This window comes from Saimiri boliviensis, chromosome 7, assembly GCF_048565385.1.
Source record: "Saimiri boliviensis isolate mSaiBol1 chromosome 7, mSaiBol1.pri, whole genome shotgun sequence".
Taxonomy (NCBI): Eukaryota; Metazoa; Chordata; class Mammalia; order Primates; family Cebidae; genus Saimiri; species Saimiri boliviensis.
Genome location: NC_133455.1, coordinates 26,723,456 through 26,739,294, shown reverse-complemented (window position 1 = coordinate 26,739,294; position 15,839 = coordinate 26,723,456). Strand labels below are relative to the sequence as shown.

Genomic DNA, 15,839 nt, shown 5'->3' with positions numbered 1-15,839 from the left:
CACTCTGTGTCTTCCAAGAACGAGGTTGTGCTAAAGTTAGCAGAATGGCCTGGTGACCGAAAAAACCTTGGCTCACGTTGCTGAGAGTGTGATCAGGGACACCGAGCAAGGAGGAGCCAAGCTTTTTCTTTGCCTCTCTGCTGTGTTTGTCGTTTCCTTTGCTTTTTCTACTCTTCCATCATGCCATAGCCCAGAATTTACTTGTTTCAAATCTGACCAGTGTTGCAGGGAGAACCCTGGATTTGAACCCCCACTGTACCACTCACCAGCTCTTACCTGACCTTTCGGGCTCTCTGTGTCCATGTCTTCATCTGCAAAATAGGGGTGACAATTCTTCCTCCCCAGATCATTGTATGGATTAAGTAGCACATGGTAGATGCTTCCTTCCCTTTGAAGAAGAAAGTTTGAGGCAGTTAAAAAAAAATTTTAAGGCATCAGTGCTCTGGTTGTTCTTGCTCCAGACTAATGAGAAAAAGGTTTCTTCTGTCAAAGTACATACATATTCACTCTCTTTTTAAACTCTTATTACAGTTTTTCTAAAGATTTATTAAATCAGTTATGTAATAGACACTTACTGAGCACCACTTGTGTGCCAGGCAGGGTCACAGGTGCTGGAGCCACAGTGACAAAGGAGACAAAGTGCTTATCCTTTCAGAGTTCCTTCTTGTGGAGAAGACAGACAATAATCAGAGAGACAGTAAATATACACTGTGGTATCAAAAGGGGCAGGTGCACCAAAGGGTCAGTTTGAGGCAGTGCCAGAGTGACGATGCCAGATGGGAGGAGAACTTCTTTAGATGCGGTGTTCAGGGAGTCTCTCTGTGCAGGTGAGATGTTTGACAGAGCCATCTCAGCACCTGGTGGGAGAGTATTTCAGGCAAAGGAAATGGTAAGTCAGAGTCCCCAAGAGAGGAACAAGCTTGCTACATGTGAGGAGTGAAGAAGAGGCCAGTTGTGCTGGAGTCAAGTGAGTGGAGGGACATGGGAATAGGAAACAGTAAGGTGTACAGGAACTGGATTATGTCTCACCATACAGTCATAATACAGAATTTAGCAATACAGATTCCAAGTATGATTGGAAGCCATTGGTGAGTTCAGAGCAGAAGAATGACCTATTGTGATTTACGTTTTAGAAAGAGTCCCCCTGGCTTGTTACACAAAGAATTGATTGTTGAGGGATCAGAGTGGAAGCAGGGAGATGAATTAGAAGATTATCTCTGGTAGTCCAGGCAGGAAAGGATGGTGGCCTGACCAGGGAGGTCACCCTGAAGGGATCATCCCATACACACTGTTTGCCAACCTGTTTAAATGTCTATTTCTTTGTAAAACCATTTATCTTTGAATATAGCTATCATACTTTTCATATTTTCAGAACTAGTCTTTTCATTTACTACAGACTGAAAATCATTCTTATCCATTCAGTCATAAATGAGTAAGAACCTGCCAGTGTTGGGTCCAAAGGCTGTCTTTTGCTAGGCCAGACTTACTTTCTTAACCCACAACACTTGATCTTTCTTTCAGAGAGCCCTTAGAAGCATACATCTATTTTGGCCCCGTGTACTATCAGAAGCTGAAACACATGGTGCTGGATAAAATGCATGCCCGAGCCCGGGGCCCACGAGCTGTCCTTACCAGGTAAGAGAAAATACTTAACAAAAAGAATTGATGATGATTCAAGTCTACCTTGTATTTTCCAGATATGGCAAAAAGCAGACTCAACAAAGTTTCTGTTTTCTTGAAATGTCAAAATTTGACAAGTTTGGCGTTAAGAAAATCATATATGTATGATTAGCATGAAAAAGTAGCAGCCAATTAAAAATTATTTCACAAGCACAAGAACAAACCCACCACATGTCTTGCCAATGAACTCCTAGCACAACTATTTACTGTGTAAATGTCTGCAAATATGATCCTATTCATAAAGGTTCATATAAGAAGATGTGTACATATATACCCACACACACATTGATATGCCTGCATGTACCCATGTGTACACAGAAGACACATGCATACGTTATTTGGTAACATAAGCCACAATTGTAGTTTTTTAAAACTAATGTTCTGGGAGCACAAGTTATCTCCACTTGCATACTTATTTGAATAAGCTCGAGAAGATTAGAGGCCACGTGTGCCCCATTAACAAGTGTACTGTCAATTTCAAGCACAATGTCTGTGTGTTAATGAATGGATAAATTCGTTGGGAAAGAGAATTAGAGCTACTAAGTTTCACATGTTCTTAGTGCTACTTTCCAGTTGGAGATGCATAGTCTAGGGCAGTGGTTCTTAGCCAGGGATGATTTCACTTCCCAGGGACATCTAACAACATCTGGAAACATTTTCAGATGTCCCAACTTGGGCTTGGGGAAGTAGCTACTGGCATCTAGGAGGTCGAGGCCAGGGATGCTGCAGGGACAACTCCCCACAACAAAGAGTTACTCAGCTCAGTATGTCAGTTGTGCCAGGGTTAAGGAACCCTGGGCTGGGGGAGGGAACCGAGGCCTTGGAGTCAGATGGACAAGGCTGTGATCTCATCTCCACCTGTTCATACTATCACAAGCCTTGGACAGATTACTGATGACCACAGCTTGAGTGTTTCTCATATTTAAAATGGAGACAGCAGTACCTACTTCACAGGTACTGATGAATGTCAAGAGTGTGAATACAGAATGTGTACAGTACCTATTCACGGGTAATACACAGCAAGCATCCGGTTCCCTACCCACTTTTACTGAGCACTGCCTGGATTTAACAATGAGTAAAGGGGCGAGGATGAAGCAGTTCATGCTTGGGTTTTTTTTTTTTTTTTTTTTTTTTTAAAGCCAAGGGAGAGATGTAGATGACTCAATTCCTTGACCATTTCAAACTGAGCACATGCACATGTCTGCTGAAATGATAGACATATGTGTGCTTAAAATTGCAAAGAGGGAAGAGAGGAGATTCTCAAGATAATAATCACCTCAGCAGTGAGACCCTAATTGGGTCAGATGTGTTTCTCCCCTAAATGCTGTCTCCTCTAAACTTCCATTTCAGTTACAACATCCAAAAACTATTTCAGAGTAACGTAAATGTCAAAGCAGTTATTTCCTATATTTTGCTTTGTTGTGTAGAAAAAGTTATTACTTTGGTATTACTTTTGTGTCTGCCATATGAAGACTGCCTCCAGTGCATTTGTCTGTAGTCAGTTATCTCAGCTGGCTAAAATCCAGGTATTGGATTCTGTCCACATGTGGTCTGTCTACCTTTACCTTGTTCAGTGGCCTCAGGTGCAGGGAGCAACTGCCCACGTGTATTTCTACTACAGGTAAAAATGTATAGATGTGCTCAGTTATGAAGTTTCCACTATAATGTGTTTATTTAGACCTGTTTGTAAGTTCTTCATGTGTAGATTTCCCTTCAACAAGTAATCTACAACTTCTTTGATTTCACATTGAAACTTTCAACCACAACGATTTTTTAAAAATCTTAAAATTTCAGTGTGTGTTGGCATACCTTATGCTCACCTTCTTAATTCTTGGGGAGACTGGCAGCAACAACAAAGATTAAAAGATGCCATGGAACACAGCAGACAAGGAGTGCATGGTCACCCCTGCTCAAAGATTACCTTTAAGAAGCCTGCCAGGGAGCTTGCTTTTTTCCACCCCCAAATAATTTGTGTGATCTATACCTACATAGCGTTGCCTAAATTGTTGAGAACCCCCTAATTTTACCTACATCTCTGGGTCCTAGATTCTGAGCCTTTTAAAGTATTCTCAAGCCCAGTATATCCATAAACCACAGGGAATCCATTCAAGGGGCTACAGCTCTGACTGAAACTACTGGAGGATCCAAGTTTCTCCCACAGTCTGCTCTGCTTAGCTTTTCTGCTTTTAAATAATAGAGTACTGAGAGATCTTTGAAAATGCTCAAAGAACTTGTTCCCTGATTTGAAAACTCTGCTATCATATTAATAATGATAGTGATGGTAATAGTAATGCTAGCACTGGTGTTTTCTGTGATTATATATTAATATGTTATTACATCATATGATACTATGTAATTATATATTAATTTCATTTAACCATAACAACCATCAATAACACATCTTTTCTCAGTTGAGGCTCTTTGGGATAGGTATGCTTATGCACTTTTACAACGAGGCTGGGCAGCATGTTCAAAGTCACTGTCCAGTTAGTGATTTGGATCCAGGTGAGCCCTGCTCCAAAGCCTCATGCTCTCTGCCGGGATGTGGTGCTGCCTCATTGTTTGTTTAACAGAATAATAACACACTTGTCTAACAACTTGTTTCAAAGGCAACCCACTGAAGGACGGTCTCGTGATGGTGGCTTGCGTCTTGGGGAAATGGAACGTGACTGTTTAATCGGTTATGGAGCCAGTATGCTTTTGCTAGAGAGACTAATGATTTCAAGTGATGCCTTTGAGGTTGATGTCTGTGGGAAGTGTGGACTTCTCGGGTATTCTGGCTGGTAAGTGAATACCATATGTCTCTCATACCACACTCCTTGCCTCTTAAATCACAGCTCAAGAAATGACCGTGGATCCTACCGGCATGTTCTCTAGTCTCTGTGATCACTAACATACCCTTCCTCATGCGTGTATTCCTGTCATTGGGGATACTCTATGCGCATGTATCATTAGTCTGTATGATGATCTACTTCCTACACAACCAGAGGCTAAGCTCCCAAGGAGTACAAACTTTCTTTTAAGTATTATCTCAGATACTTTTTACAACACTGTTTGCCTGTGAAAGTCCTAGCAGATGTATTGTTGGATGTTAGGATAACAGTGTGTTAAAGAAACTCTTTAAAGAATATTATGTCAAATGCTTTCATTTGCAACTTCAGACCCAAAGACCCAGGGATGCTTCCCTAGCTCTCATAGCAAATTGGTGAGAGCCAAGACCGAGGTCTGGTACCCTGCCCCCTTGTGTGTGCTCTCTCAGCCATGGCAAGCTGCTTCACACTTGTACTGTAGATTCTGTCAGGGCAGAAGCTGGGTCTGTCTCAGCAATTTATTCAGCAAACATTTAGTAGGTGTCTGCTAAGTGCCACACACTGTTCTAGGCCCCAGAAATGCAGCAGTGAACGAGACAGGTGATGGCTGCTCCCAAGGAGCTTATCTTCTAGTTCATTCTCATTCCGTTCTGTCATGTTTACCCTCATTTCTCCAGCCTGGGACCTGGTATATGCTTCATCAAAAAGTACTGGATGAATGATACTCTGCATTTTATTTTTGTTGTTGTTGTTTGGAGACAGGGTCTCACTCTGTTGCCCAGGCTGGAGTGCAGTAGTGCAATCTTGGTTCACTGCAGCCTCAACCTCCCAGGCTCAGGTGATTCTCCCACCTCAGTCCCCCGAGTAGCTGAGACTACAGGCTCACACCACCATGATTGGCTAACTTTTTTATGTTTTATAGAGGCAGGGTTTCACCATGTTACCCAGGCTTGTCTCAAACTCCTGGGCTCAAGTGATCTCTCCCCAAGTGCTGGGATTACAGGCATGAGCCACCATGCCCAGCTAAAAGTGAGTTCTTTACTTTTCAATCAGAGGCAAGGTCCAACAAGATCTAAGGCAGAAGGTGCAGAGCTGCCAAACAGCCTCAGTGCCCCCATCTCGCCCTCACCCACCCTCCCCAGAGTGCCTTTTCTTTTTTTTTTTTTTTTTTTTTTTTTTGAGACGGAGTTTCGCTCTTGTTACCCAGGCTGGAGTGCAATGGCGCGATCTCGGCTCACCGCAACCTCCGCCTCCTGGGCTCAGGCAATTCTCCTGCCTCAGCCTCCTAAGTAGCTGGGATTACAGGCACGCGCCACCACGCCCAGCTAGTTTTTTGTATTTTTAGTAGAGACGGGGTTTCACCATGTTGACCAGGATGGTCTCGATCTCTTGACCTCGTGATCCACCCGCCTCAGCCTCCCAAAGTGCTGGGATTACAGGCTTGAGCCACCACGCCCGGCTCAGAGTGCCTTTTCTGTAGGGAGGGGCCATTCCCAAGTTATAGTTAGGCCCAAATAGCATTCATTTTTGGGGTTTGAGGAATATGTGGGCCACCTTTTCCCCATTGAGTCCCCACTGTAAAGTCTCCTTCCAGACAGAGTCTCAACTTCTTGCCATTCTGAACTATTAATTTCTAAGTTGAAAAAAGCCAAACACAGGTTGAACAAGTGGGCTTCTCAGAACACAGTTTATACCTTGCCAGATAAATGTCAAAACCTTTTAGCCAGTTATTTCATGATTTTGGTGTAGAAGACTCTTGTCTGTGAAGAAATCATTTCATTTTAAAAACTAACAGAAGAGGTGACCATTTGCAGTTCATCCTTCATAAGGTTGCAGACAACGGGTGACATGATTCCAAGAATAAGCCTCGTTCTTTCTTATAGGAATGAGATGGGGGTTTGCTTCTGTCCTGAGATGTCTGTTTGTCTTTTGAAATGCATATTGAGCTTGCTTTTTATAGTCTGGGCTGCTGTGCAACCAAAAAGAAAAGAAATCATGTAATAGGAAGATGCCTGGATCCTAGTTCCACTATGCTTAAATCTTCAAATTTGACACAAGATTTTTAAATAATTTACTTTGAAAGGATGGTACAGAAGAATCATGTCATTAAAAATAGAGGTCATGGAGCTTCAAAAAGAGTTTCCTTTTCTCTTCCTCCCCCTTGCATTCATCCTCCCTCTTCCCACCTCCAAAGAAAAAAGAAAACAGTCAACCCGATTCACTTATGCACTTTGAAAACCCTTCCCTCTCCACCACTGGTTACTCAGGGAAGGTAATGTAAGCAAGAAGACCTCTAAGCAGCAATTGATCCCTCACCATTATTCTGCTAAATTTATATCTTCTTTCCTGCTTCATTTCTGTCTCATTTAGAGATCATCTGATGGCAGTGTCTGATTTTGAAGCGTATGTGTTCAGTGTGTATTGTATTTGAAATCCTTTGAAAGAGGATAAATCAGGTTATACGGTTTAAGGGTCTTTACTGTAATTAAGCAGACCTCAGTATATACCGTATGTCCGATTTAGAGTGACCTACTTATACCCTTGTTGCCAACAGAAAAAAATCCTAATCCAATCTAGTAGTCTAGCCGCCTCCTCGGGTGCTGCTTTCTGGCCGAGGAGCATAATGATGCTGTCATTTTTCCCATCATTACCTGATCATGTGTGCTGGGTTGAGTGGGAGGGAACATGGGCGTCGTTGGAGGAAGTTGCTGTTTAATGAGCGGCACAATGGAGGCTGGGTAATTAGAGCAGTTCGGAACCTTGAAAATGGCCTTTTGTCAGGGATTTGCACATTAGTGAGGCATTGCTATGGGGATGTTTACAGCACGACTGTTGTTCTACAGAAGACACTAAGGGCATAAGTCACAAAAGAGAGGTCCAGAAGGAAGACTTCAGGAAAAAGAAAATCCCTATTAAGATAATTAGCTCATAGAGGATGTTTCACTGGGCAGTCATTTCTCATGTGAAGCCACAGCCTCCCCTTTTTGCTACCTTCACCCTAAAAAAATCAGTTCATTTTATTGTAGTTCAGGTCAAGGGTCTACCTATGCAAATTGTTCAGATATAAGGTAAGGTATGGTTTTATACACACACATAGAGGAACATTTTAAACGATGTAAAAATATTTAATAATAGAGAAGATTAAAAGGCTTTCTGGAATATGAATCCGTACATACGGAAATTTAATATAGATTAGGTTGGATTGGCATCATTGAGTATGTACTAGTCAGGAGAATAAGCACAAAGTTACCCCTGCTAAATCCATTTCCCCAATTTAATGAAAGCATGAACATGATTTCTAGATAAATTAGATCAACCCAAGCACATCAAAAACATAATTTTTAAACTCAAATGCATTAAAGAGGTCTTTAGATAATCTTTTAAGAAAAAGTAACTCACCAAGTTTATATTTGCGATGTTGAAGTATCCAGTGTCCCCTTATCATGGCATCAGTTGTGCATTTGTGAGGGTTAAGTCTCCCATTCTCCTCCTCAGGAAACTGTCTGCACGGTTACCACCACCACTTGCACATTCTCAGCCTCAGTGCTTGCTTTTCTTTTATAAAATAATACAAGCTTTATTTTACTGATTGCAAAAATGATCCCTGCTCATTGTAAGTCATTCAAAAGTTACCACAAATATAAAGCGAGTCACCTTAATTCCCACCACCTTAATTCCCACCACCCCGAGATGACCACTATTAACATTTTGGTGACTCAGGATTCTGATAAGAGCAGAAAAACACAACTATACACACACCAAAAATTTTAAAATGTACATATGATTTTGGGGTCTCCATACACTTAGAAAACCTATTCGAGGGCCCCCTTGGGACCATGCTGATTAACAAACTGCTTTTTTCACTTCACAGTTTGCCCTGGACATTTCAGTAAATGTGAGTCCACAATATCAGTTATAATGGCGTCACGGTCTTCTTCTATGTAAAAGTCCCAGTGGACATTTGCATAGTCTCGCCTTATGCTGCTACAAATGGTGTGGCTGTCAACATTTTTGTGCACATACCTTTACCACTTTTGGGATTACAGAATCAAAGAATATGTACATTTACATTTTTTACACACACTGTCTTGCTGCCCTCCAGAATGGCCAATCCTTTGTTCACTCAGTAATCCCCCTCCAATTCCTGGTCATCACCAGATCTTCCAAGCCTCGGTTGCTATTCTTCTTGCATTCATTTTCAATAGGATCCAGCTCAATAGGGTTCTGTGAGCCCCTCCCTGTTGGTGTGGAGATGAGAAACTGTAGAACTAAAAGACACAGACACAGAGATAGAGAAAAGAGAGTTTGGGCTCAGGAGTCCACTGCCAACCAAAGCATGGAGATCTGCAGTGGCACCGAGTGCCTGGACACTCTGACTTCTATTGAGTACAAAGCAAGGGGCAGGGAAGGTAGGGTCAGGTAATGGTGGTTGGCGATAGACACAGATAAATCATGTGTCTTGAAGATAGGGGTCCCAATACTTTCAAGTAGCCAAGGCGAGGTGAAAACCTAATGCATCAGCACTCTTCGCATATTTGTCAGAAATGTCCAGGACATTAATTCTTACCTTCTGAGAAAAAAAACAGGTGCAGAAGCAAAGCATGAGAGTAGACATGGAACGTGACCACTGAAGCCCAGCATCACATAGAGACATTTAAGCCCCCGGATGACTGCGGGCTTCCCTGACAGCCATCAGGCCTTGCCACAAACTCCGTTTGGAGAAACAGAGTTTTCTCCTAACTTCCCCGGGAAGGAGATGTCTCGACCATTTTGGACATCTTCTTCCCTAGCTGGCTAAACAGCGGGCACTTTCACAGCCAAGGCGCCCTCCAGCAGCCCTTATGTAGGCGTGACACAGGGCTTAAAGCATCTTGCCTTAGGATCACTTTGTTCACAATGTCACCTGAGTTCCGTGCTTCATAACCCAAGTCATTAGTAAAATTAAAGGTTATATTGAGTATATATCTTTATGATTATAAGTGAGTAACTATAAAATTGTATATGATTATATAAAGGAATAACTATGTGCCTACGTTTCTAATTCTTTTCTAAATCAGTATTTATATGGAAACAGGCTGAGGCTTCAGATCCTTGCCACAGCACTTGCGGGGTTTTCGCCCCACAATTTTCCTCCTCATTTATTGTGAGGATCTAGTTTTCTGCCTGTTAGGTGTCAGGATTTGTACTGGATACCCACTGTCCTAGTTGCTGCAGACCCTTGATGAGTAGAGTAAGGTCCTATTTTGGTCTGAAACCTGAAAGAATAATTCACTTTCTCCCCATGGACCCTTCTACGGTTGTAGCCATTGATTAAGAACTAAGTTGAGTTTATCAGCAGTTCTGGAAGGAAGAGAAAATAAAGTCCTAATTGGAATAGCAGGCAATTGGTTAGGAGCATGGGCTGTTGTTGTTAGGGTTAAGTGGGAATATATTTGCATATGCTGCACATACATTTCTTAGTGTTGCACAAGGAACAACATGTTGTACTATACAGTACCTCCCAACACTCATAGAAATAACCAGGCCTGAAGAGCACCAGAAAAATTCCCATTTGATTGAACACTGCTGTCCTATTCAAAAGTCTTTTCTTTTCCATCAGACTTTGTATATCTCAATGACAGAAACCAAATTATAATTGTTGGGCATCTTGCCTAGAATAATATACTGCTAATGTAGTAGATGCTTATAAAATACATGCAGATTGATTGAATTGGTTTAAAACTCTTTAAACAATGAAAAATTTAAGTCTGAGTAAATTTTTCAATGAATCAGATTTCTGGGGCTCTTTCAAAACAAGTATATAGGCAGATGTTTTACATTTTAAGGAGAAAAGTCTAGACGTGTAGTCACAACTGATACAAGTTGTATGCTTTAAACACTGGAGGGAGTGGTGTTTCTTTCATTTTTTCTTTTGCGTCCTTGGATGTTCCTTTTTATTTTCTGGGCACACATGTACTTATTTGATAGTGCAACTGAACACTTAGGAATAGAAAGATAATTTGATAGAATGATAATAGAACTTTATACAGCCCCTTCCCACTTCCTGCGTGGAGACCTTTGTTTCCGAGTTGCCATCTGTGTAACATGTGCTGACTTGGGTTTCAGGTGCCATTTCTGCAAGTCATCCCGCCAAGTGTCTTCCCTCCGTATTCCATATGCCTGCAAGCTGCTCTTCCAGGAACTACAGTCTATGAACATTATCCCCAGGTTAAAACTGTCCAAGTACAATGAATGAGGATGGAAAAAATGATTACTAAAAAGAACAAGTGATACATCTAATACGATGGAAAGCAGAAGGGATTGAGGACTACTTCTCCTCCTGTGGATAATTCCTTTGCATATTCTCTCTCTAAAACAAAAAAGAAAATGGAGAGGCTTTTTATATACTACAAGACTGACTGAACAACGTTGGCCACGCAGACTGCCAGGCTGCTTGATTCACAGATGGATGTGACCTAAAGGATGAATAAGCTATTACTTATATGCCAGTATCTTGACATTTACTCATTAGAAGACCTTACTCCTTCAAGAGAATGTTTGGGGTCAGATTTACCATATCATCTGGCCAACAATATTCAAGATTCCCCTGAAACTTGGAGGATGTAAAGAATCCGTTTGATTTGGTCAGCCTGGCTTTCGTTGAGGTGGCTGGTTCTGATACATTTTCCCAACAATTAAATCTTGGTTTTACACACCCAGACTTTGTAATTTTAGTCTTGGTGAAATACAATAAATTTCTTCCTACCTTGTCAAGCAAGAATGTCATCTTGTGGACTCAGTTATTATTTTGAACCTCCGTGATCATACCATGCAATAATATTCATTAAATATCTGAATCTAACTCTGTGGCTGCTTTGTCGCGCTCTGTCCCATTCCATGCCTGCCGGCATGCTAGCTGTCCATTTTCTTTTTAATCTGACAGGCTTCCTTACTCATTTCTAATTTGTTCTCAACTGCTGCCCTAAAGCCAGATGAACATGTGTGTTAAGGATTGTTTGTAAAATCAGAGTCAGAATGGCCTAAGGCTTCATTCCCAGCATGTCACACTGAAGATGTTCCACAGAATATTAATAGGTATTGTATGCCAACAAGAATCAAGCTCCTGTGTCAAGCTAAGGTTGAGAAACTGAGGGTAATCAAGTTAAACATTCCACTGGACTTTTTCAAAGCCTTTAAGCATCCCAAGCCAATATGTACTGGGTTTCAAAAAAGGTGATGTTCCAGGGACCCAGACTAGTCATTGACTTGAGAACTCAACCTCACTTCTTTTTCTTCCCAATAAAAAATCTCTAACATAGGTAGACATAACAGTCATAGAGGTATCACAGTGAAAGCAGAATGAAGGACACTGCAGGTGAGCAGGCCTTCCTCAGCCCTCATGGCAGCGACTCATTAGGTATTGTTTTTTCTTTTGAAACAGGGTCTCACTCTGTCACCCAGGCTGGAGTGCAATGGCAAGATCATGGCTCACAGCAACCTCAACCTCCCGGGCTCAGGCTATCCTCCCACCTCAGCCTCCTGAGTCCTTGGGACTATAGATGTATGCCACTACACCCAGCTAATTTTTGTATTTTTGGTAGAGACAGAGTTTCATGTGTTGCTCAGGCTGGTCTTGGACTCCTGGGCTCAAGTGTTCTGCCCGCCTCAGCTTCCCAAAGTGCAGGGAATATAGTGTGAGCCACTGCGCTTGGCCTCAATATGTATTTCAAAAAGAAGTTTGAATGCCAAGATCTTTGCTATGCCAGTTTCTTTTCTTAACCTAGCTTATAGTTCTCAAAATTGATGGTGCATAAGGATTACTGTACTGGATTGATGATATGATCATACTGTACTTCGTGGGCTGTTTAAGGAGTTTTCTAGGGTGATCCTGTTTATCTCACATCATACAGCAAATCCACTTCCCAAATCTATCAAAGATGCAGTTGCCCTGCAGTATGTGGCACATCATTTTAGGGAACACTCAGAGAGTCAGGCTGGAAGAGTCTGGCAGTGTGCTGAGTGCTGGCACGAGGACTCATCGTTTGTCATTCAGTACCTGCCACATACAAGACACTGGACTAAGGATAAAAGAACAGTACAGGGCCTCTGCCTGACTGAGGTCATAGTCCAGTGGAGGAGGCCAAGATGTGTGGTCTGGTCGCAGAGCACTGCTCTGCAGTCAGTGCTGAGGATTAACCTCGGCAGTGCTGAGGGAATGCCGAGGGCAAAGCAGCCAACAGTGCTCTGAAGATTTGGAAACACTTCCCAAGCATGATTATGCCCTTTATAATGTGAAGAAACAGACGCACTATGTAGCTCCGTGACTCCCCAGAGCCTCACTGCTAGTAAGGGGGACAGCAGGGGCCTCGGGACCAGGCATTCTCACATACACAGCTTTGTTCTGGTTTTATCTGTGATTATATTTTTTAGTCACCAAAAGTGGTCGTTTTTTAAAAGTTCAGATGCCCTTGAATGGTTGTATCTCTTATAAATAAACATCCTTCTTAGGAAACCATTCCAAGCCAGTCTAATAATTTTGGGGGGAGTCACCTTTCTAAGTGTCTAGGAAATTCTAAGTTCTCTAAGTTTACAAGATTTAGAAAGTATGGGTTTTCAAACCGAGACATCCTTAAAGGAAAAAATTCTATCAGATTGATAATCTCAAAAATTAGCAAATAGAACATTTGAATAGCTATTTGACTCTGAGACTCAAATACTTTAACAAAAAGCAGCCAGACACCAGGCATGGTAGCAGGCACCTGTAATATCAGCCACTCAGGAGGCTGAGGCAGGAGGATCACTTGAGCCTAGGAGTTTGAGACCATCACTAGGAAAAAAAGAAAAAAAGCAGCCAGATTTGGTAAACTAGTCCCTATGAAGTTATTTGTAAGTTAAAAGCAAGTACCTTAAAAATAACTTTTAAAAGTTATTTTTAAAATAATTCTCACCACCCTCACTACAAAGCACTTTTTTTCCTCCAGGCTTTTGCCAGGCTGGAAGTGGCATAGGATGAGGCTCAAAAGCCAAACCAAAGCCACTAAGAGGCTGTGACCCTGACATGAGCTTTGACAGAATCAAAGGGCTGGGGAGACAAGACTGTGGGCACAAAATTGCCCAGATGCCCGGACCAGAGAGGCCAAGATCTCAGATAGGAAGTGCATTGAAGTGAGCTCAGCTTCTTCACCACTTTTCTTCTGGATTTGCCTGCTCAGACCGATAAAATAGGGTATCACTGACAGGGTGGGTTTAAATGATAGAGACATATTTTCTCACATTTCAAGAGGCTCAAAGTCCAAGACAAAAGATGTCCACAGGGTCGGTCTAGTGGGCCTCTTTTCCTGGCTGCTGGTGGCCACCTCGCTGCAGCCTCACGTGGCCTTTCCTTGGTACATAATAAGGGAGAGTGTTATTGAGCTAAGGTATCTCCTCTTCTTAGGATGCCAGTCCTGGTGGATCAGGGTCCCCCTCTTATGACTTCATTCAACCTTAATTACCCCCTTAAATGCCCTGTCTACAAATGAGATTGCACTGGGGGCTAGAGCTGCAATATATGAATTTGAAGACACACAGTTCAGTCCATTATATCTCTCAAGACATTTGCCAATTCATAACAGCACAGATAGAATTTGGCAGTATCTATTAAAGCTGAACGTACCCAGCAGTTCCGTTCCTAGGTGTGAACCAGGGGAAATATATTTATGTGTGTGTTATCAGTCTGTATGTACAAAAATGTTTCTAGCAGCATCATTTATAGTAGCCCCAGGTTGCAAGTAACCCCTGCCTATTAACAGAATAAATTGTGGTATGGTCATGGATATGGTTTGGCTGTGTGCCCCACGCACATCTCATCTCACATTGGAATCCCCACGTGTCAAGGAAGGACCTGTAATCCCCACGTGTTGAGGGAGGGAAATGATTGGATAATGGGGGTGGTTTCTCCTGTGCTGTTCTTGTGATAGTGAATTCTCATGAGGTCTGATGGTTTTATAAATGGTAATTTTTTTGCAGTCTCACACTATTTCTCTTGCCTGCCCCATGTAAGACGTGTCTGCTTCCCCTTCTGCCGTGATTTTAAGTTTCCCGAGGCCTCCCCAGCCATGCAGAACTGAGTCAATTAAACCTCTTTCCTTTGTAATTACTCAGTCTTGAGTAGTATCTTTATAGCAGCGTGAGAAGGAACTAATACAGTGATACAATGGAATAATAAACAGCAATTAAAAATGAACTGTTGCTACATATAATATCATAGGTAATCTCACAGATATAATATAGGGCAAAAAAAAGTTAAGTCCAGGCCAGGCATAGTGGCTCATACCTATAATCCCAGCACTTTGGGAAGGCAAGGCCAGGTGAATCACCTGATATCAGGAGTTCGAGACCAGCCTGACTAACATGGTGAAATCTTGTCTCTACTAAACATACAAAAATTAGCCAGGCGTGGTGATGGGTGTCTGTAATCCCAGCTACTTGAGAGGCTGAAGCAGGAGAATCACTTGAACCTGGGAGGCAGAAGTTGCAGTGAGCTGAGATTGTGCCACTGCACTCCAGGCTGGGTGACAGAGTGACACTCCATCGCAAAAAAAAAAAAGTTAAGCCCAAAAGAAACATACTATATTAGTTCCTTTAAAGCTAAAAAATAGGCAAAATTAATATATAATATGAAAAGTCTTAAGAGTTTCCTATGCAGAGTGTGTGACTAATGGCTAAGAGGTGCAAGAGGGGGGCTTCTAGGATACTGGAAATATTTTGTTGACCTGAGTGTTGATTATATAGATGGGTTCATTTTATGAAAATGCATTAAGCTATACTGATTCAGGGCTTTTCATCTTTCTGCATGTACATCACTCTTTAATACGTTTTTTTAAAAAATCTAGGTGACTTAAGAGTTTAAGAATACAAGCTCTAAACCTGTGTTTCAGTCTCTTCACATAATAGATGTGTCACCCCAAATATATTGTGTTTGTCCTTTTAGTTTTCCCATCTTCAAAATAGGGAATATCATAGTACCCACACCTGGGGCTGTTTTTAAGATTAAATGAGATAATGTTCCTAAAGGGCTTCCCATAGTGCCTGGCACAAAACAGGTGTTCACAAATGTTTGTTATTGTCTTCATTGATGATCACCTAGTAATAATCATATCATACACCTTATTAATAGCACTGCCAGGACTGGCAGTGTTCAATTATACAACTTCATCTGGCAAGAGTTAGGAAAGGCAAACACTGAGTTTCCTCTGGAAGAGAGAGTTTGGAAACTGGAACCAAGTGCAGAAACTCTAGGATTTTGCAAAAGCGATTTGCGAAAGCTTCCCTGTTTAACAGTGATGGGCGGAAGGAAGGTGGTGGAGTTAGTGAGCACACTTCCCTGGA

At 41.9% G+C, this 15,839-nt stretch overlaps 1 protein-coding gene across 1 annotated transcript in view; it reads left to right on the top strand.

Annotated features, from left to right (window-relative positions):
- POLR3B (RNA polymerase III subunit B) overlaps positions 1-13,031 on the top strand; it is a 139,176-nt gene extending 126,145 nt beyond the window's left edge. The window contains exons 26-28 of the mRNA XM_003929644.4: positions 1,522-1,635; positions 4,290-4,463; positions 10,596-13,031. Coding sequence (XP_003929693.1) covers positions 1,522-1,635; positions 4,290-4,463; positions 10,596-10,725 — 418 coding nt within the window. The 3' untranslated portion in view covers positions 10,726-13,031. The remainder of the gene's footprint in view (positions 1-1,521; positions 1,636-4,289; positions 4,464-10,595) is intronic.
- Positions 13,032-15,839: the final 2,808 nt, after the last annotated feature.